Source organism: Triticum urartu, chromosome 5A, assembly GCF_056163025.1.
Source record: "Triticum urartu cultivar PI428250 chromosome 5A, HENAU_Tu73, whole genome shotgun sequence".
Taxonomy (NCBI): domain Eukaryota; kingdom Viridiplantae; phylum Streptophyta; class Magnoliopsida; order Poales; family Poaceae; genus Triticum; species Triticum urartu.
The window spans coordinates 329,747,710-329,769,288 of NC_141877.1; the positions used below are offsets into that span (position 1 = coordinate 329,747,710).

The 21,579-nt window shown below is 47.4% G+C and overlaps 3 protein-coding genes across 3 annotated transcripts; 2 read left to right on the plus strand and 1 right to left on the minus strand.

The window, feature by feature from the left end:
- The first annotated feature begins 5,119 nt into the window (after positions 1-5,119).
- On the plus strand, positions 5,120-10,813 carry LOC147971275 (phosphoinositide phospholipase C 2-like). The gene is made up of 9 exons (XM_087525986.1): positions 5,120-5,836; positions 6,604-6,800; positions 7,721-7,856; positions 7,932-8,168; positions 8,258-8,481; positions 9,029-9,146; positions 9,753-9,905; positions 10,006-10,092; positions 10,264-10,813. Exons 1-9 carry the CDS (start codon positions 5,510-5,512, stop codon positions 10,555-10,557), a joined length of 1,773 nt encoding a protein of 590 aa, XP_087382112.1. The 5' UTR covers positions 5,120-5,509; the 3' UTR covers positions 10,558-10,813.
- Positions 10,814-11,647: 834 nt separating this feature from the next.
- On the plus strand, positions 11,648-16,558 carry LOC147971276 (calcium-dependent mitochondrial ATP-magnesium/phosphate carrier protein 1-like). Its single transcript, XM_087525984.1, has 7 exons — positions 11,648-12,721; positions 13,470-13,887; positions 14,117-14,261; positions 14,828-14,943; positions 15,013-15,091; positions 15,449-15,682; positions 15,893-16,558. Exons 1-7 carry the CDS (start codon positions 11,896-11,898, stop codon positions 16,247-16,249), a joined length of 2,175 nt encoding a protein of 724 aa, XP_087382110.1. The 5' UTR covers positions 11,648-11,895; the 3' UTR covers positions 16,250-16,558.
- Positions 16,559-16,632: 74 nt separating this feature from the next.
- On the minus strand, positions 16,633-19,833 carry LOC147971277 (E3 ubiquitin-protein ligase RSL1-like). Its single transcript, XM_087525985.1, has 3 exons — positions 18,996-19,833; positions 17,325-18,106; positions 16,633-17,141 (listed from the first exon to the last, which is right to left on the minus strand). Exons 1-3 carry the CDS (start codon positions 19,728-19,730, stop codon positions 16,808-16,810), a joined length of 1,851 nt encoding a protein of 616 aa, XP_087382111.1. The 5' UTR covers positions 19,731-19,833; the 3' UTR covers positions 16,633-16,807.
- Between the last annotated feature and the right edge of the window lie 1,746 nt (positions 19,834-21,579).

Below are 21,579 nucleotides of genomic sequence, written 5' to 3' on the forward strand. Positions count from 1 at the left end.
GGATGGTGTGCCTCCCTCCCAAGGCCCATGTGGCCCATTACTTCCCCCGGGGGGTTCCGGTAACACCCCGGTACTCCGATAACTACCCAAAACACTCTGAAACCATTCCGGTGTCTGAATACTATTGTACAATATATCATTCTTTACCTCTCGACCATTTTGAGACTCCTCGTCATGTCTGTGATCTCATCCAGGACTCCGAACAATCTTCGGTCACCAAAACACATAACTCATAATACAAATCGTCATCGAACGTTAAGCGTGCGGACCCTACGGGTTCGAGAACTATGTAGACATGACCGAGACACATCTCCGGTCAATAACCAACAGCGGAACATGGATGCTCATATTGGTTCCTACATATTCTATGAAGATCTTTATCGGTCAAACCGCAATGACAACATACGTCATTCCCTTTGTCGTCGGTATGTTACTTGCCCGAGATTCGATCGTTGGTATTTTCATACCTAGTTCAATCTCGTTACCGACAAGTCTCCTTACTCGTTCTGTAATGCATCATCTCATAACTAACTCATTAGTCACATTGCTTGCAAGGCTTATCATGATGTGCATACCGAGAGGGCCCAGAGATACCTCTCCGATATTCGGAGTGACAAATCCTGATCTCAATCTATGCCAACCGAACAAACACCTTCGGAGACACCTGTAGAGTATCTTTATGATCATCCAGTTACGTTGTGACATTTGATAACACACAAGGCATTCCTCCGGTATTCGGGAGTTGCATAATCTCATAGTCAAAGGAATATGTATAAGTCATGAAGAAAGCAATAGCAATAAAACTTAACGATCATAATGCTAAGCTAACGGATGGGTCTTATCCATCACATCATTCTCCTAATGATGTGATCTCGTTCATCAAATGACAACACATGACTATGGTTAGGAAACTTAATCATCTTTGATTAACGAGCTAGTCTAGTAGAGGCATACTAGGGACACTTTGTTTTGTCTATGTATTCACACATGTATCAAGTTTCCGCTTAATACAATTCTAGCATGAATAATAAACATTTACCATGATATAAGGAAATATAAATAACAACTTTATTATTGCCTCTAGGCATATTTCCTTCAGTCAGTTGGCCTCGACATAAGCATCATCTTGGATGGACTCCAGGATGGCCTATTGCTCCGCCATCTTCGTCACTTGTGTGACCGCGAACTCCGCCATGGCGTCCTCTATGCCTAAGCCCGCAACCGGCGCCAGATCGTCCCCCAGCTCCTCCGCCTCGTCCTTCTCTGGATCCGCCACCTCCTTCGAAACCGACTGTTGCTCCGGCTCCTCCTCCTTCGGCTCCGGCGAGTCCGGAGGCAGACCGGCTGCAGGTGGCGCGCCTCGCCCGGATCTCCTCCGCAATCTGGAACCGACGCTCCGGTGTGAGCATAGCATACGTCGTCTTCTTTTACGGGCCATGGAGAAGTCAGACGGCTTGGGAAGAGCGGGGAAGTGGGAGAGAGGTGGATTGGCTCGGGATGGCGGTGCGAGAGGGAGGAGGTGGATGTGGCTAGGGTTGGGGAACGCTGACCGACTTAAATATCTGGATTTGGCCTCAGGTGGTGAGCCGGAGCGGCGCCACGCGACGTTCACACCCCCACTGGAGGAGACGTCCGTCAGACAGTTGGGTTTCCGAGCGATTCTGTGTGGGACCCCACCATCGGTCCGACGTGGCGGGCGCGTCCGGGTCTCCCCATATTGCCCCATATTTTGGCCGAATATGAGGGGTGTCGGTCAGCCCGGGCATTTGAGACCCGTTTGAGCCGCCCGTCTGGGTCTGTTTTATTTTTTGACCGGCCATTGACTGAGTTGTCCGTCCAGGCGTTTGAGGGGGGTTTGGGGTGTCCGGCTGTAGATCTCTAAGATCAGATTTTTTTTCATATGAATTTAGAGGATTAGAATCCATAGAATTTTTGCTTCTGTGCATTTTTTATTTTTAAGATTAGATGTCAAATAGTTTTTGTACACGTGCGCGCACAGTTTTTATAATGTACTGGACCAATCCTCTTTAATTTGTGTGTGTGTGATGCAATCGAATAAGTTGTATTCTCTTTGTTCATTTTTGTAAGACGTTTTAGACATTTAAGGAAGTAACATAAACTCAGTTATGTAGGGATCATACCAATGTAATTATTTCTTTTCTTTTTGCGGGAAATGTAACCCTAATCATTTTTATTTTTTTTTGCGGGGGTAACCCTAATCATTCGATGGATGAGGATGTCCTGAAGTGAGCGTGCGAGAGAATATGTGTTTGCGGTAATGAACACGAGCTACATATCAATGTTTGGGATTCCAATGTTTGGTAGCCAGGGACACAGGCAGACAAGACAGAGAGAAGGACAGCCATCGAACCGCATGCAGGCCAGCCAGCCAGCCCGGTCGCGCGGCTTCGTGGAGCAGCAATCAGCAATCATACGGGACGTACACACTACCTTTTGAGATTGATTGAGATACGATGAGCAACACTTTTAGCCGTGTGTGTACACAAGCATGCAAAATAAATCACCATAGCATACTCCACATATATGTGCCAGCCAGCCAGCCTACCTAGACACGGTTCTGGCTTAACTCCAGTTGGCATTGGCATTGGCCAAGGAGGTTTTATTCCGGGTGGAGCGGAGCGGAGTGGGGTGGAGTGGAGTACAACTGCACGACGGTTCACGGCTCGGAAGCAACGGGTTCACCAACGGCTGCCAAGTTCACGCACGGTTCACAAGCAACCAAGCACATTTTGATTCCATCGCTTGTATATACTAGTATAGAAAGAACATCGGTTTAGCAAGAAAAACAAATCGTTGCCTCAAAATAAGTACTCTACTCAGATGCGTTTGTTGCATCTAATCTGCCGATTAAAGTAGTACCAGAGAGGTGGCCGTATTAAAAGTGTCACATGTTATGCGTCTCATTGGCGGATCCAGTCAATAAATGATGCATGCATGCATCACCCCATCCAACTCACTCTTTGGTTGCTTCTATCAAACCAAACCAAACCAGCTGCTAAAAAAACAAAGAAAAGAAAAAAGGAAATGCCCAAAGTCTTTGCTTGATCCAGCAAGGCCTTGGTAACGTTAATTAACACTACGTATTGTTTATGTTTTTTACATGACTTGCCTTCACGTCTTCTTTCTTCCTTTCTTTCACTCTACTACCAAATACCAATAGCTGTCTGTTTGAACCACCTCCTGAGTCCTCACCCACTCAATTCACTTGTTTGTCTAATCGTGCAAGTCTTCTCGGTCATTGTTTTTCTATACTTCGCCTGCCAAGTCGTACAAGTTTGCTTTGCAAATCACCCTCTAACTTGCCAGTATTTACATTTTTTTCTTCTCTTGACCATATAACTTCTCAAGACGTTGAATTTCTACCAGGTGGCGATGCTAGCCTTCGACGAGATCAAGCAAAGAGAGAGGGTGTTTTGTGTTGACGTGCCCATTGTAAGTGTGGGCTAAGACCGGGTCAGAATTTCTATCAGGGTTGGCCATGTTCCCTTCAAAACGCGTGCATCTCTGTAAATATGGGGTTTTCACCTCTTTCTTCTTTACGAAAAGGCAGTGTTCCTCGGGGAAAAGAAAAGACGTTGAATTTAATCCCGTGATTTTGGTATCTAAAGCTAGGAACTTGCCTGCATAGGACGTGTCCAGATTCCTCAAGGAAAGGCAGCCAGAGGAGACAACACGTTTGGTCTTAATGAAATAAGCTTAAAATTGCATAAGATACCGACCATGCAAAGGGGACCTAATTAAACCATCACCCTGGTGGCGCACTAACACAGCTGCAAAGCATTTTTCATGCGGAATAACTAGTAACCCAACTAAAAGTGGCAACCTAAGCTACCTAGCTCTAGCTTAGATTGTGGGTGTGCGAATATTGGATTAGTTCTTTTCATATCTAACCAAAGCTTTACTCTTCATCTCTCCGGATATATATGAACAAGTGAAAATAAATAAATAGATGCTCAGTTTTGTCGAGAATTCATGGGGAAAAAAATCCTAAACAATTTTAATTCACCCTTGCCCAATCCTAGCCGACCAAAGCAAAATACACTAATTTTTTGGGAGAGTAGGAATTTTATGAACACATTGGAGATATATTGTGGCTTGCACATCACTAGGCCAACACCCAATTCTGAATGCACGAATGTGAACATATAAATGTCATGCGGTATGAGAATCCCACACGAGTGAAAACCATGTATATGAAGAACGATGAAGTCGCTGACGAGGCATGGAAGATAAAAAAAGAAATGTGTTGGACCTTCCGAGGGAAAAATAACAAGGCTTGATTGAGCTAATCTATGTAATAAGTACTTCATATCTTACTGAGATAAATTCTTAAGTCGCCCGTAACTTTTTCTTTTTTGCACAAGTCCATAATTCTTTTAATATAAATCATTTAGTCTAGGCAGGAACCTACACTTTCCTACATGAATATTATGTTTTTTTTTTGCATTCTCGGTGAGATAATTGACTCCTTGCAACGTATTCAAAAGTTAACGGTAGTATATTTGGAGTCTAATTTAAATCCTACTAAATAATTGGCTAGTCATATGTTTGCACTCTAATTAAATCCCTTCTAAAAACTTGGCTACTCAATAATTTGATTAAATTTTTGCTTGTGAATGAGTTAGCTACTCATCAAACAGTATCACCGTGCCAAAAAAAATTACAACCATCCAAACAAACAGCAATGGCCAACTTTTTTGGGTATGGCGAGTTTTGGCCAGCATCCAAACACCTAAGTTTCGATTGTATTCTGAAAAATAAGCTGTACTAGGGCTGCGACAATTAATTTAGATCAGAATGAATAGTAAATGTATTCCGAAAAATAAGCTGTACTAAAGCTGCGACAATTAATTTAGATCAGAGTGAGTAGTACTCACGCCGTCCGGAAATACTTGTCATCAAAACGGATAAAAAGAATCTATCTAAACGTATTTTAGTTTTAGATACATCTTTTTTCGAATAGAGGGAGTAGATGGGTAAGGTAAGTCGGCACCAGATAAATTGTATGGAAGAAAGTGAGGAGCGTAGGCGAAAACATGACCCCGCCTTTTTGAAACTGCGTGGCGTCGCCTGGCATCTCGCTTCCCTTCTTCTCCCCCCGCTTCCATTTCCACTGTGACTCTCGCCATCAGGACAGGAGCCAGCCAGTCAGTCGGTCGCCCCCTCCCCTCCCCTGTGCCCTGCCCGTAAAAACAATCCTCTCGTCTCCTTCTCCCACACGCGCCCCACGCGTACGCGGACGAGGAAGCGGAGCGCACGCGGAGGCGACGAGCGAATGGCGGCGACCCCCACCCGCCATTAGAAGCCCAGTCCAAGTCCCAGTCCAGTCCAGGCAAAGCGCAAAGCGAGGGGCGGCCGGCAGGGGGCATCTCATTCTCCTCGTGCATCCTCTCCCTCTCTCTAGCCTCTAGTCTCTAGTAGCCCGGCAGGCCTGGTCCCGGCGGGAGGAGAAGATTCGGGCCATCTCCGTCGGGCGCACGAGAAGGGAATGGGCAGCTACGCCTACCGCTACTGCATGTGCTTCACCCGCAAGTTCCGATCCCCGGACGCGCACCCCCCGCCCGACGTCCGCGCGGCGCACGCCGCCGCCGGGGCCGCGCACGGCGACGACGGCCTCCGGCGCTTCCTCGCCGACGTGCAGCGCGAGGACCCCGCCGAGGCCGACCGCGTCCTCGCCGCGCTCTCCGCCGGCGGCGGCGCCGCCGGCGGGATCGCCCGCTTCGTCGGCCGCTCCCCCGCCGCCGCGCTGCCCACGCTCGACGACTTCTTCGGCTTCCTCTTCTCGCCGGACCTCAACCCGCCCATCTCCAACAAGGTTCGTTCGTTCGTTCGTCCGTCCGTCCGTCTGTTGCTTGATTCATTGCTGCTGCGGCTACGAGGAAACAGATTGCACGATCTAGTTGCGGTAAATTGCGGCCGATTTTGGCTGGCTTCGGCCTTCCATCTGCTGCCCTGTCTCGCCGTGCAATGCTAGCGGCGGTCAACGAGATTAATTCAACTCGCCCCTCGTTGGGATGTGAATGTGATCGTGATGCAAGGTGAATGGGCGATGTTGACTCCACATCCGCAGTGGGTGGGTTGACCATCGCTTTCCCATACCACTCGACCGAAAAGGGGGGCTATTTCTAGGTAGTGGAAAACCACCTCCTGCCACAGGAGAGGCCTGGTTTCGCTTCGTCCCCCGCACAACCAGCAAGATTGCTCCATCGTTTCGGGATTGTTCTTGTCGTCTCTTACCCCAAGCAGAAAACTCCAGCAATCGTTTTTTTAGATTTTTTTTTGTTTCATTTCCTTACCTTGTGCAATGTTCTGATCTGGCCCTGCATTTCGTACGATCATTTTGCTTCAATTGTCCTCGCCCACAAGTTGGACCTGAAGGCTCACAGAAATAGATTTTGTTCTAGTACGTACTACTTATGTTATGGTCTAGCCTATTGCAAAAAATGTTTCCAAAAACAAATAAATAGCCTGTTGTACAGAATGTGCGCCTGCTGGCTGCTGCTGCTCATTTGTACCTGCTTTTATTTTTCTGTTGCTCTTACCATACATTACGTCCCATTCTTATTTTAATTCTCTTCCCAGGTTCACCAGGACATGTCGGCCCCGATTTCTCATTACTATGTATTCACCGGTCACAATTCTTACCTCACCGGAAACCAGCTCAACAGTGACTCCAGTGACGTTCCAATCATAGCAGCATTGCAGAATGGCGTGCGAGTGATTGAACTCGACATGTGGCCAAACTCCGCAAAGAACTGTGTTGACATTCTGCATGGAGGGTATGCATTCTGCTTCCTCAACCCATAGATTTTATAAATACTTGCTGTATTTACATTGCAGCACGACACTCCATTATGGTAATTTTGGCGACAGAACAATTATTTTATATCATGATTTCCTTTTTAACAAAAAAATTAATCTGAGCTTAGCTTAGCTCTGTTTCTGGAGTGAATAAATCACACTAGTGAGTACCCTACCGAGAAAGGTCAAATACTACATGGTCCTGATCAGTGTTCAGAGGCACCCTGGTAGATGGTCCTGCTGTACTGCACAGCATTGATTACATCTTCACCTACGAGCCTGTGAGTGTATTTGTTATTCTTAGTGTTTAACAGTGTACATGTTCCACCCTTTCAGGGTACTCGAACTAACAGGGTTGTTGCAATATTAAATAAAAATACTCTGCCAGTGAATCATTTTTGGTACTGCATGGGTAAGATAGAATGTGAGATTACATGCTAGTACATGTTTTCCCATGGTACCAAAACAAAAACAAAAATGTGCTTAATCTTGAACAGTGACATATTTCAGGATATTTGGAACTGGTAGAGTTATGACATGATGTAAATTTTGGTTTCGCTAAATTTCAGTCACTTGTGAATTTCTTTGTTCTCAGTCGATGCCGAGGACCATCGATTGGAAGTTGTGATCCATCCAATATTTCTTTTTTTTAACTCTGAGATTAAACACTACAATCTTTTGTACTAGATGAACAAATTATTACAACAAGGTGAATATTTTTTTAGATCTATATGGATATATTAAAAATTAACTGAGAATAAGTTATAACCTGTTTATTAGCTTCTGAATTCTATCTTTTACTTTCTGCTAGTTAAGTCATAATCCGTTTCTTGAATTTGCAATCATCCTAATTTTTTCACTATGTTCCCTAAGTCTTCTTTTTCGTGTCATTTGAAAGGACATTGACTGCACCAGTAGAAATCATGAGATGTTTAAAGTCCATTAAAGAATACGCTTTCTGCGCTTCGACATATCCTCTTGTAATTACTCTTGAAGATCACCTCACAGCAGATCTCCAAGCCAAAGTAGCCGGGGTAAAGTTTACTTTATATATCTTTTCCTGCATGTATTTTGTTTAAATCCTCAGTTCTGACTCTAATTTATCTTAGATGATCACGGAAACATTTGGAGACCTCCTTTACATCCCTAGTTCAGACACACTAAATGAGTTCCCTTCTCCAGAAGCTCTAATGAGAAGGATAATCATCTCAACTAAACCACCACAAGAATACAGGGAGTTTCTTAAAGCTCAGGGTGATCAGAAAAACAGTGGCAATGCAGATAAATTAGCAGAGGAAGGAAACTTGAGAAGAATAGATTCAAATGCTGATGATTCTGATGGCAAGGTCTGCAATTTTGTCTGCCTTTTGGAGGCATGCACCCGTTAAAAATAAAAGGTTATTATGTACAGAAATTTATTTGTTGCCATAAACAGGATGAACCAGATGACGAAGATGACGAAGAATCTGAGGAAGAGGATCCTAAATTTCAGCCGGATACTGCCTGTGAGTATAGGAAACTAATAACAATCCATGCTGGCAAACCAAAAGGCCGTATGAGGGATGCGCTTAAGGTCGACCCTGACAAAGTCAGACGTCTTTCTTTGAGCGAGACACAGTTAGCTAAAGCAACAGCTTCTCATGGTGCTGATATCATAAGGTAATTGGAATATACAATAGTTGATTAAAGGAAGCTCAGTGCAGAAGAACTTTAGAATTTTTGGGCCGAACAACTGAAATACGACAGGTGTAGTTGGGTTTATGAACCCATATATGTCCAATTATTTTTATTATTGTTATAGTCTTTAGTTTTTAATGCGACAAATGAACTGGTGGCAACAAAAATGCAATGCTAGACTATGACTTGGAAAGATATTACATGAACAGTCATGCTGCTACTCTTACACCATATCATGAATCAAAATGTGCCTAAATCACTGGGGTACTAATGGTAGCAACTGTTACATTCTCACAGCTTAATTTGGTCATACCATACTAATCTCAAGGGGATTTATTGTGAAATACCCTGGTTAATATTTGGAAATGATTGACGTTCCTAGTTGTGGCATTTCAATCAATGTATCTGTGTGCAAACATTACTGTGTCAATTTATTGTTACCTTTTGTTACTCAATATACTTTTCACAAGGGAAGCTGATACATTGCTGGACCATGAACATTTTGAAAACTAATTTAGCTTTGATTCAGGTTTACTCAGAGGAATATATTAAGGATTTATCCGAAGGGTACAAGGATTAATTCTTCTAACTATGATCCAATGAAGGCCTGGACTCATGGTGCGCAGATGGTTGCATTTAACATGCAGGTTGGATTACAATTTCTTACTGTCATGACTCATAAATCATTGTTCGCTCATTTTTGCTTATATTTATTCCTCACATAGTTTAAGTTTGAGCATCTCGCGCATTTGGAGATAACATTTGGTGACCTGTCAAATATAATAATCTGGATCAACAATGACTTGAGAGAATGAGTACGGAGTTCTGACCAACTGTTGTAATACTACGTCTTTGCCAAACCTCACCTACTCTTGTTTCCCACCTATCCTCGGCAACCAACTATTATAAAAGAATGGAAGCACAATTGTTGTTGGACCTATAAACCCTATTATTTTTGCAATAACACCATTCAGACCTCTTTGATCTAAATTTTTAAATGTTTTTCGATTTTTCACAAATCTATCTTTGTTCACATAGCAAGGCAGCAGAACAACTTTACAAAAGCGGTCTGTAACACTTGAAAAGAGTATTATACAGATCGACTTAGTGTTGAAGGTGAAGTTAAGCTGTTTGGACACACTCTGAATCTGAATTGCTGCAATTGCATCAGTAATTGTCATGGACTTGTAATAGTTAATGACACTTAACCATTCAGCTTTCTTCCTTGTTTTGATTGGCCTTTGAAATTTCAGGGGCATGACAAATCGCTAAGATTAATGCAAGGATTTTTCAGAGCCAACGGTGGGTGCGGATACGTGAAAAAGCCCGACTTCTTGCTAAAGACAGGCCCAAATGGTGAAGTGTTTGATCCCAAAGCGAGCCTGCCGGTGAAGAAAACTCTCAAGGTCCTCCCACATATACGTATTTCTGAAAACTGAGAATCAGCCTTATGTAGAGAGCACAGAAGCTGCAGCCTAACTAACACATGTTGTAATGCCTGAGCAGGTCAAAGTATATATGGGGGACGGGTGGCGCATGGACTTCAGTAAGACTCATTTCGACGCCTTCTCCCCACCCGATTTCTACGCCAGGGTACGTATCTCATCTCGTCGTGCTCACCCAGCTGGACTGGCAATGTTGAAAGTGTGGTTATGATATGAATGAGACACGTATTACCATGCAAAAAAAAATGTTGAAAATGAGGTTGTTCAAAAAAATTTGTTGTGTTGAGAATGTATGTGGGTGGCAATGTTGAACAAACAGGTGGGGATCGCGGGGGTGCGGGCGGACTGCGTGATGAAGAAGACCCGGACGATCGAGGACCAGTGGGTGCCGGTGTGGGACGAGGAGTTCACGTTCCCGCTGACGGTGCCGGAGCTGGCCCTGCTGCGGGTGGAGGTCCAGGAGTATGACATGTCGGAGAAACACGACTTCGGCGGGCAGACGTGCCTGCCGGTGATGGAGCTGAAGCAGGGCATCCGCGCCGTGCCCCTCCATGACCGCAAGGGCAACAGGTACAAGTCCGTCAGGCTCCTCATGCGCTTCGAGCTCGTCTAGCCAAACGGTCGGCATCTCTTGTGGAGGTCATATTATGTGGTGGTAGGAGTAGTCATATTGTCGGAATGATGATAATAATAATGGTAATGTTCTTTGTGTAGTAGCAAGTCAGGGAGTTGTGTTAAAATGTTATCTGCTGTGCTAGTTACTGCTGCAGCGGGGAGGAAAAGTGCAGTGCAGTATATACTGGGGTGGGGCGAGTAAGATTTTTGTGACAGGAATAAATGTTTCATTTTGGAGCTGCTGATGAACTCTAGCTAGTCTCTCTGGCATGGTTTTGGTTTGGTTTGGTTTGGGAGAAGTTGGGCCGTTGGGGTGGCCGATCTCGGATGTGACACGTGGGATCGTCAGTCTTATCCATCTTTGCTGATAGAACCAAGGGCGGGGCCCGCTGAACAGGAGGAGCTGTTGGATCTTGGTTATCCTTTTCCTTTCCATCCATTGGTGGTATGGGAAAAGCCATGTGCATATTGCTGCAAAATCCTCAAGATCGAACAAGATCACTACTTGTGTGCACTTCCATGCGACCCCTAAACAAAAATGCTACTCCCTCCGTACAGAAATATAATTAGGTTTGCTAAAACACATCTGAATGTGCTCTAAGTATTTGCGTATCTAAGCCATACGTCATTGATTTTACTCTAAAATTCGTGCAAGCATTTTTTTCTTTTTTCATTCTAATTTAATTGAGTCACTTATTTAGATGTGCAATAATCAAGGCACATCTAGATGTGTCCTAAACAGACCCAAATATAATACCTTTTTGACACTGTCATGATGTTAAACAACGTCTTAGATTTTGATAGTCATGCACGGTAATTACTGTACCATGTCAAAAAACATGAGATGAAATATGCAGTGAATGTTCAGCGGCTGTGGCAGTGGCATGACACACAATTCAGAGTGGCCAGTGGCCACACGAGCACCAGCAGCACGAATAAAGCTGGGCAGCAAAAATAGGCCCAAAAATGGAGAGAAAAACAGGCCATCACATGTCATTTCCCAGGAAAAACTGGAATTTTTCTCTCTTAAAAAAAGGCCATTTTCCCTTCCCTGTCGTTTTGGGTTCCTGCTCGCGGCTCGCCGCTTCTCCACCTCCCGTGTCCCCCTCCTCCTCCCGGCCACCCCTCCCCTCCCCTCCTCCCCTCATCGAAACAAACAACGCAAGCTCAGGCCGTTCATCTCCTCCGCCGCAGCTCGCCGGAAGGGAACAGAAGGGGACCGCCATTCCTTCACCTCCGCGGGCGAGAGAGGCCCGCCTCCGGTTGACCAACATGCGGCCGCTCGCCGGGATCCACCGCGCCACCTAGTGCAGCCGCCGCCGCCCGCCCCGTCACGATGGCGTCCGACCAGCACCCCCTCGACTCCTTCCTCGCCGCCGCCCGCGGCGCCCTCGCCCACCTCCACCTCCCCGGATCCGATTCCAAGCAGCAGCATCAGCAGGAGGAGCAGCGCCAGCCTGACTGCCTCCTCCACCTCCACGTCGTCCTCGCCAACTTCCTCCACAAGCCCCTCCGGTCATTCTCGAGATGCTTCGGCAACGACCACAGCAAGCCCAGGAGAGGCCGGAGCAAACAGGCCCCGCCGCCGCTCCTCGGCGCCGGGAAAAGGCAGCCGCAGCCGCAGCAGCAGCTGGAGCTCCTGCTCTGCATTGCGTTCGACGCCCTGGCGCACAACCTGCAGGCGCTGGAGGGCGCGTGCAGGCAGAAGGGCGAGGAGTTGGGCAGCGCCGCTCTGCAAATCGACCAGTTTCAGGTCGTCAGGAAGGTCATCGTTGGTAAGAAGGCTGATTTCGACGGCTTCCTCTCCAACCTGGGGTTCGCCAGGCTGGGGGCGCCGGCGGCGAGCTATGCCGATGACTCCCAGGCCTCAGCGCCATCGGCTGCTGGCCAGGAGGTCCGTACAAGCGTAATTGGGGAGAGGGAAGGGGTTGACAGTGGTGGTGATGCTGCACAGCCGCCACAGAAGTTTGCCGGCCGGTTGCTCAACATCCCATTGTCGAATGTGGAGCGGCTCCGGTCAACTCTGTCCACGGTTTCACTGACGGAGCTGATTGAGTTGGTTCCACAGCTGGTTGGCAGATTGTCGACTTCAGTCGATAGCCATCCAGACAAGAAGAAACTTTTCTCCGTGCAAGACTTCTTCCGGTATGCAGAAATCGAAGGTATAGTAACACCGTTTTCCAACGCGAGGGATTCCTCGCATTATACTTTGCTTATTTGGTGTATATAGGCTGATGATTTGCAATTGTCAGAAACTCATCATGTTTCTTGTCAACTAAAGAAATATGTTATCTATAGGGTGCCAAACAGAGAATTGCCGAATGAAACAACTGTAGGATAACTGTTGAAATGTACTATACCTCCGTATCAAAATATAAAACGTTTTTGTAGGCTGGCTAAACTAGCCTACAAAAACGTCTGGTAATACATTGTTTATTTCTGTCAGTCTGAACTGCATAGTTGTCTTATTCACATAGATGACCTTCCAATATGCAGATTGAGGGTCTGTGCTAATAGTGTAGTGAGCTTTACTCGCGTATTACGTAGAAAAGTGTCTTTTAGGCCTGTGAGCTTTACTTGCGCCCTCGTTGAACACTGGCGAAGGTGATAGTTCCATCATATTGCTTTACAATTTTAATAAACGCTACTTGGACTATGCACTACAATCCTTTAGAACAAGACTTCTCCTGGGTAATCTAATGTCTGCGAGGGTATTGTATCATCTATGTCAATACATCTAGCTCCAGAGATTGGTTTGATGCTGTCACATATTGCTGAAATCTTTTAGAAAAATAATGCTGCTGAAATCTTACTAGTGGAAACGTTCATTTGTTATTCTTTTCAAAATGAATAGCGGTAACTCTTGCCATGTTTCACCTAAGTTATATTGTGCACCTATTGTTGCTGCAGGGAAGCGATTCTTTGAGGAATTGGATAGGGATGGTGATGGCCAAGTCACCCTAGAAGATCTTGAAGTTGCAATGAGAAAGAGGCGATTGCCGCGGAGGTACGCTCGGGATTTGTTACGGCGTACCAGAAATAACAGGTTTTCAAAGTCGATTGGGTGGAAACAATTTCTATCCTTGATGGAGCAGAAGGAGGCAACAATACTCCGGGCATACACCACATTGTGTTTGAGCAAGTCTGGGACGCTTCACAAGAATCAAATCGTTGAATCTTTAAAAGGGGCAGGCCTCCCGGCCAATGAAGATAATGCTGCTGCCATGCTGCGCTATCTAAATGCAGATTCAGAAGGATCAATCTCATACAGCCATTTTCGCAGTTTCATGCTTCTACTTCCTTCAGAGCGCCTTGAAGATGATCCTCGGTATGTCTAGCGTGATACTACATCCGAGTTGACTTGAGTGAACAACCAACTAGGCATGGCAATAGTTGCCCCTTCTTGACTACTCCCTCCGTCCCATAATATAAGATTGTTTTTGACACTACACTAGTGCCAAAAACGCTCTTATATTATGGGATGGAGGGAGTATCTTTTAGCAGTGTTCCTACTCAGATTGCCATTGACTTGTTTCTTCACTTACAAATGCATTCAGGAACATTTGGTTTGAAGCAGCTACATTGGTTGCTGTTCCCCCACCTGTAGAAATATCTGCCGGAAATGTTTTGAAGTCGGCTTTAGCTGGAGGTCTTGCTAGTGCCCTTTCTACCTCTATGTTGCACCCTATTGATACAATGAAGGTACAGCAACATGCTTCCATTCACCTTTCAGTTAAAACAAGTTTGATCTCCAAAGCATTCATTCAGCAATGCCTTCACTAGATATTTTTAGAGATGGATATCTTTATGACCAAAGTGACTGAAGCCAAATAAGTTAACATCAGATAATGTTGAACAACATATGCACCTTGTAGGCTCCATGTCAGAGAATTAACCATAAAGCTTTAAAGTCAAATCCTAGGACTCTTGACCATATGCAACTAAAAAGTTAAAGGAAGCACATCTAGCACAGCTAGGTCTATCGCGAGCTATCACTGCATAGTATGACAACTCATTATCTGCTACTCCCTCCGTCCGAAAATACTTGTCATCAAAATGGATAAAAAGGGATGTATCTAGAACTAAAATACGTGTAGATACATCCCATTTTATTCATTTTGATGACAAGTATTTTCGGACGGAGGGAGTATAAGCTTACTCACCATATCCTGTGTTAGCCTAGGCTGGCTGAAATTTAATGATCTCGTTGAGAGAATTTGCAGTCCCATGGAGGTTTCTCATTCAAGTTTGTCTTCTCATATTATCAGACACGTGTCCAAGCATCTACGCTCTCATTTCCAGAGCTAATTGCAAAGCTTCCACAAATTGGGATTCAAGGACTGTATCGAGGTTCTATCCCTGCAATTCTCGGACAGTTTTCAAGGTCAGTTCTTTTCTAAATTTTTGCAAGCTTTCTTGTGAAGGCTGCATATTCATACGATGCCATTTGCAGCCATGGTTTGAGGACAGGAATTTTTGAAGCAAGTAAGCTCATATTAGTAAGAGTGGCTCCAACACTTCCGGAGATTCAGGTACACTCTTTACTGTTCATGGTCCATATTTACCTTTTCTATTATCTATAATTCAAAGTGTTGAAATGTTGTATAATCGACTCACTGTCTCATTGGCATTGAGTCTGGACCTGCCTTGTCAGCGTCAGAACAGAAAGTTTTTAGCTGTAGCATTAATTCTTTGGCTTGTATCTTACCTCCCGTGCTAATTAGAAACCTGACCTGCCTAAGCCATCATGTATAGAACCACATTCTTTTTCCCTTGATAGCATTCTGATATAGTTACAGAAGTTATTCTGCTTGGCTTACACCTGAAGTATTGGCGAAAAGAAAGAGTACTTGAATAATTGTTTTGCCTTATATCTGCTCCTCTCGCAGGTGCAATCGTTGGCTTCCTTCTGCAGCACAATCCTGGGAACCGCAGTCCGTATTCCTTGTGAGGTTCTTAAGCAACGGTTGCAGGCTGGAATCTTCGACAATGTAGGGGAGGCCATTGTTGGTACCATGCAAAAAGATGGCCTAAAGGGTTTCTTCCGTGGCACTGGGGCCACTCTTTGTCGTGAGGTTCCTTTCTATGTTGCCGGAATGTGTCTTTACGGTGAAGCTAAAAAGGTAAATTGAATTCTTACATTCTTTTTTCTTTCACCATACCTTCAAATTTAGTCATATATGTTAGTTGTCCAAAGCTGAAATGTAATTTTACATCATGCTTAGTAACTTTTGCTATTAATGGTCTAAAATTTATCTGTTTCATTTGCAATCTCATGTTAGTTTTCCAAAATTAAATGTATCTAACCAATCATCATGCCCATGGATTTGTAGGCGGCACAGCATGTCTTGAGCAGAGAGTTGGAACCATGGGAAACTATAGCAGTTGGAGCATTGTCTGGAGGGCTTGCAGCAGTTGTCACCACTCCCTTCGACGTGATGAAGACCCGGATGATGACCGCCCCACCAGGCACGCCAGTCTCCATGCAGTTGATAGTCTTCTCCATCCTCCGAAACGAGGGACCCCTCGGGCTCTTCAAGGGTGCGATCCCACGCTTCTTCTGGATCGCTCCTCTCGGAGCAATGAACTTTGCAGGCTACGAGCTCGCCAAGAAGGCCATGATCGAAGCTGAGAAGGAGACCGCCGACTCTTTACAAGAGAAGAAGAACATGGTGGATTCGAGAGGATGACAGACACGCAAAACCTGGGTCGGGTTGGCTGGTTACCTCCTCTATCTATGATGTAAAGAGAGAACTGGAGACATGCAACAGAAGTTTTTGTGCCCTTGTTGCAAAGGAACAGGACAGATATTACACACAGCCTTCTTACCAAATGATGTTAGGTTGTATCCTTTCCCCTCTTGAGGAAAACTTTTTTTGATTTTCCATCTCCATAGGCCTTTACAACACTGTATGTATAGTACTCTAGACGGCAGGAACTACAGGAGTTGGCATGCTGCTCTTTCTTCCTGCGGAGCTTACTTTCACCTGTGCTTTTCTTGTCCCGGGCTATGATTTGTTTCTTGTTTGAGGATTAAGATGAAATAAAGAGAAGAAGAAACAACAAAAGATACTGGAGCAAGCTCTGTTCTGAGCATGTGCATACTATCCAAGAGTATGCATAAAAGAAAATATCACTGACGGGATAGTACCATCAGGTAGTTAGATACTAAACGCAAACGCAAATAGAATGGTAGGAGATTCTGCTTAACTAATAGTAACATCAGTTGTAGCTGCAGAAGTACTGGACTAGTTGTAGTTGTAGAAATTTCGAGCCCCTCCACCGCCAGGACGAGGAAGATGCCCAGGATTGTTGTTGTAGTCATAAAAATTCTGGGCTCCTCCACCACCATGGTGGTGACCAGCGTTCTGCCGGTCATAGTGTTGGCCTTCTCTAGCATAGTAATCATCCTCATCGTCATCGTAGTCATAGTCATCATCCTCATCGTCATCGTAGTCATCGTCATCGTCCTCTTCCATGCCATCACGGATAATATTATCTTCATCCCACAGCGGGCACGAGCAGGTCGCTTTCTTGTCTTTCCATTCTTTCCCACAGGTGTAGCAGAATTCATAGCCGCACCTGGAAGAATTAAGCAAGAACAAGATGCACAAAAAGGTCAAACATCTGAGGCTGTGAGCATTAGGGCATGAAAAACACATCAGCAGGGAATTGATTGACATGAAAAATCATAAGAATAGACCATTCATAGTAACATCGGTAAAGATAGATATGCAAACAGCACAACCAGAATTAGATACTTACACACAGGTCATATGGTAGCAGCCCTCTGAGAGTTCAATCATGTGCTTGCATTTGACACATTGGCGCCACAGCTGCTGCCGTGCAAGGTTCTGTAACTTCGCATCATCTGGACGAGCTTGGGGGTACCTACTCTTGTAGTCGTAACAAGACATCCTGTCATGCCATGGGACCTTACAGCTGATGCAGAATGAGCCTCTGCATTTGACACACTTTCTCAATGTGGCAGCATCAGCAATGGTGTATTTTGAGGAAGATTCTTGCAATGGGTGTTTGATTTCACTCAAGGACATCAAGGCTGAACACTTGGGGTACGGGCAGTAAATCTTTTGAGTAGCAGGGATCTGTCCTTCCCTGATGCGTTGCACCATGATATCTAACAGTCGAGGCGATAGGAATATCTTTGAGCCCTCCACGGTTAGCTTTGTAGTGCAACCATCTTGTGGGCAAGCTGGGAGAGTTCCATGGAGTAGCTTAACTTTCACATGCTCCTTCATGCAGCAGAAACAAAAGCGATGTGCACAGCCTTCGACCACATGAATTTTAGAAACATCGGTGTCTTCCAGGCAGATGGCGCAGGTCTCTCTTTTCTCCTTGCTAGCATTCACAGCAACAGCTTTGGCAATCTGAGAGAGTATCGAATCTGTTGCTAATTTCATCACGTAATCAAGTTTGCCTCGTTCCACAAGTGAAATTTCACATTGTTTGAATTTCTTTGCTACTGACAGAACCTGATCTATCATTTCTGCAAGCTTCGCCTGTTTCGGGCGCCAAATTCCACGCACCTACAATCCCAAAATTAGGAAATAAGCATAAGAGTACAGGACATCACAATAAGAGCACTGATAAAGAATTCAATCATGTGACCACTGAACTTACATGAAACACAATTCATGTCTAATATAATGTCTTAAAACTAACTAAGCTGCTCTGAACCAACTACACTCACCTTGGGGATGTTTGAATTAAAGAGTTCAAGAACATTTTCTGTATCAAACATGAACCCAGGACCAGAAAAATATTTTCAGCTGAAACCGATAACTTTAAATGAATAACTAATGCAGAAAATCCTCCTATGCTTTTCTAACATCATAATCAGAAAGCAGAGCAGATAGAGAAACACAAAACATGTACAGCAAATAATTAGGAATATCCAAACGGCACATAGCTGTAAGTTTGTGTTTAAGCTACATTTAGCTTAAGACAGTGATCTCATTTCACCGAAGAGATTCATTAACTGTATATCCCTGTTGTAAAAACACTATATATCCGATTTATGGTAAAATGGAAATGGATTATGACCCCTATTCAAACCAATTATCTAAAGATGTGATTATCCAGTTATGTGATGATAGAGCCATCAGTTTATGGATTGTCATAACTCTAGACTTTTCTTCTGTAACATATGTAACCTCCAAAATCTCGAGTTTGCAATCCGTTAGTTCCCAGTACGACCATACAATGAAACAGCCACTGAAACTGTCAAGCATTGTAAACATGAGGAAACAACATTAGAGTACCAAAATATATACTACAATGAGATCAATTCCGCGATGTGACAAGAAGATTTTCTATTAACCTGCATATGCAAATCTGAGGACTTCGAGTAACAACTAAGCAGTAATAAAACAGATGATAAAAGCGGAGTGATTTAGAGGTTGCATCATGGCATACATGGTTATGGAGTGCCTTGTAATCGTTGACAATCCTGATGCTCTGGATCCCTAACGCGAGCGCCGCCTGGAGGCCTTCGGTGAGCGCCATTGCCTCGAGCATCATGCGACCGCCCACAAACCCTTCCACCGGCTTCTGTATCCTGAGCACCACCTTTCCCTGGGAGTCGCACAGCGCCACGGCGAGCACCGCGACGCGGGGGTCCCAGTCCCGCGATCCCACCACCTCCTTGCTCGCCATGCCCTTGAACATGACGCGGAAGAGGGGCTTGGTCGAGTCCAGGGGCCGCTCGATGTTGTCCCCGTCGTGGGCCCACTGGTCCTCCGGCACGGCGGCGAGCTCGCGCGCGAAAATGGCGTCGTGGGCGGCGACGCAGGCGGATGCGGCGGCCCTGGCGTGGTAGGCGCGGCAGGCCTCGGCGTAGCGGTGGTCCTCCTCGGCGCGCGCGAGGTCGGCGGCGTGGACCGCCAGGGCGTATGAGGCGTCCGAGGGCTCCGGCGGCGCGGGGGCGGGCTGGGACCGGGACGAGGAGGAGGAGGCGGCGGCGGCGGCGAAGGGGGCTTTGCCTTTGGAAGAGGAGGGATTGCTGGAGAGGGCGTCGAGGCGGAGAGATGCCTGGATGGCCTCGGCGAGCTGGAGCTGGTACGCGAGGTCGAGGTCGGAGACGGAGACGGCGGCGGAGGAGGCGAGGGCGGTCTGCTCGCGGAGCGCGGCGAGGTCGTCGCGGGCGGCCATGATCGGCAGGCACCCGGTCGGCGGCGGTGCGACACAGACAAGAGGAAGGGGGGCCTTGGAGTTTGGAAACAGAACGGGAGTATTTTGCGCCGATATTTGCGACGTCTTCCGCTGGAAGACACCTGCCAACTCCACCGCGCGACCTTAAATCCATATGCGTTTTATCCGGATTCTGTTCGTTTGAATAGAAATTTAGGGTATCTCCAGCCACGCCCCAGGAAAGCCTTCCAAGATGTTATTTTGCGCCGGCATCGAAAAATCGGCTCAGTCGCATCCTCAGGAGCCCGATTTTCGTCGACTTGAGCCGAAAACAGCGCCGGCGGAACCAGGCTGAACCCGACGCGCTGGGGAGCGTCCGAGGGCGCCGGGGTGAACTGTTTTGGCGCGAAACAGCCGCGGGCCCGCCGCGTCAGCGATTCTACCCTCTTCTCGCCCCTTCGTCGTTCTCATCGCCTCGTTTCCCGCGGTGAAACAATGCCAAAGCTGCCGCGCCGGTCAGCCCGCGTCATTGATGCCTCACGGGCGGCGCAGTGAAAACCGGATGACGCACGTCCCTCGCCCTCCCTCGCCCGCCACGTGTACTCACGGCGGCTCGCGCACGGGCGACGCCTCGGCCTATATAAGACACGCCCCAGCGCACTCGGCGACTCGCACTCTCTCGCCGTCGTCGTTCCTCCCTCTCCTCTCTCTCGCCGTCTACAGTTCATCACACCCATGGCCGAGCGCTTCCCAGGCGACGGCGCGGCGGCGAACGGCTTCGGCCGCCGCCATCTTCACGAGAACGAGGCTCGCCTCCTTTTCGAGGCCGAGTACCCGGTCCCGCCGGACATGCGGGTGCCCGGGGCGTGGAGGATCAGCGCCGGCGGCGTGCCGGTGCCCCCGATACCCACCGGCGCGGCGCGACGTGCGGAGATCGCACGCATCCGCTCGTCCCTGCCGCGTGCGGCGAGGGAGGGGCCACGGTACGTCCCCGACAGCCGGCTCTGGGAGCCTTATTTCCGCCGCCGTCACGCTGAGCAGCTCGAGGCCACCAACGGCGTCGAGCCCTCCGGCAGGCTCAACGCCGTCGGCCGGCGTCGGTGGTGGGGCATGCCCGGGCGCACGTTGGAGGCCGTCCTCGAGTACATCGAGGGCGGCAACACGCCGCGCCTCGAGTACCCCGCTCCCCCGTCCTTCACACGCCGCCGGGGAAGCTCCTGGACCCCGAGGCGCATGGAGACCGGGGGGTCCTCCTCCTCGTCCGGCGGCTCCCCCTGCCTCCACCTCCGCCCCGTCAAGCCGGAGCCCCAGGGCACGCTTGTCAGCGCGCGCACCCGCCGCTCCGGCGTCCGCATCGGCGACAACGCCTCCCCCACCGGCCGCTTCATCCTCGTCGAGCCCAAGTAGGAGCCCGGCCTCCCCGTGGAGTACGAGGAGGTAGCCCGGCGTGGCTTCTCCGACGAAGACGCCCTGCGGTGGGCGCGTGACGACTACCTCCGCGACGAGATGGTCCGGCAGCGCCGGGCCCTGGAGGAGATCGCCGCCCGCAAGCGTGGGCGCGAGGACGAGCACGGCGTCGTGGTCCTCGACAGCGACGACGACGATAATGCCCCCGGACCGTCCAACCCGCCGCGCCAACCGGGGGAGGGATGCAGCAGGGACGGCGGAGGCGTCGGCGGGGGCGACGACGACGGCGGCGGCGGTGACTACACGCGGTTCTACCGCCTCCTCGGCATGTAGAACCGCGTGGGCGGGCGGCGAGGCGGGAGGCGAGGGAGACGGCGGGGGTACCCCGCGGTAGTTTCTCCTTTTTTTGTAAAATATGTTTAAATTTGAACGAACTCGAACGTGTTTGCGTTGTGTTTGCGCC

Bases quoted from the DNA above. Each gene is read 5' to 3' on its own strand.
- LOC147971275 (XM_087525986.1), top strand. From the start codon at position 5,510: ATGGGCAGCTACGCCTACCGCTACTGCATGTGCTTCACCCGCAAGTTC. The intron at 7,857-7,931 runs GTAAAGTTTACT...AATTTATCTTAG, and splicing joins TCCAAGCCAAAGTAGCCGGG to ATGATCACGGAAACATTTGG. The intron at 8,482-9,028 runs GTAATTGGAATA...GCTTTGATTCAG, and splicing joins CATGGTGCTGATATCATAAG to GTTTACTCAGAGGAATATAT.
- LOC147971276 (XM_087525984.1), top strand. From the start codon at position 11,896: ATGGCGTCCGACCAGCACCCCCTCGACTCCTTCCTCGCCGCCGCCCGC. The intron at 12,722-13,469 runs GTATAGTAACAC...TTGTTGCTGCAG, and splicing joins CCGGTATGCAGAAATCGAAG to GGAAGCGATTCTTTGAGGAA. The intron at 15,683-15,892 runs GTAAATTGAATT...ATGGATTTGTAG, and splicing joins TTTACGGTGAAGCTAAAAAG to GCGGCACAGCATGTCTTGAG.
- LOC147971277 (XM_087525985.1), bottom strand. From the start codon at position 19,730: ATGGCCGCCCGCGACGACCTCGCCGCGCTCCGCGAGCAGACCGCCCTC. The intron at 18,107-18,995 runs GTATGCCATGAT...TTGGGATTGTAG, and splicing joins ACAAGGCACTCCATAACCAT to GTGCGTGGAATTTGGCGCCC. The intron at 17,142-17,324 runs GTAAGTATCTAA...TAATTCTTCCAG, and splicing joins TGCTACCATATGACCTGTGT to GTGCGGCTATGAATTCTGCT.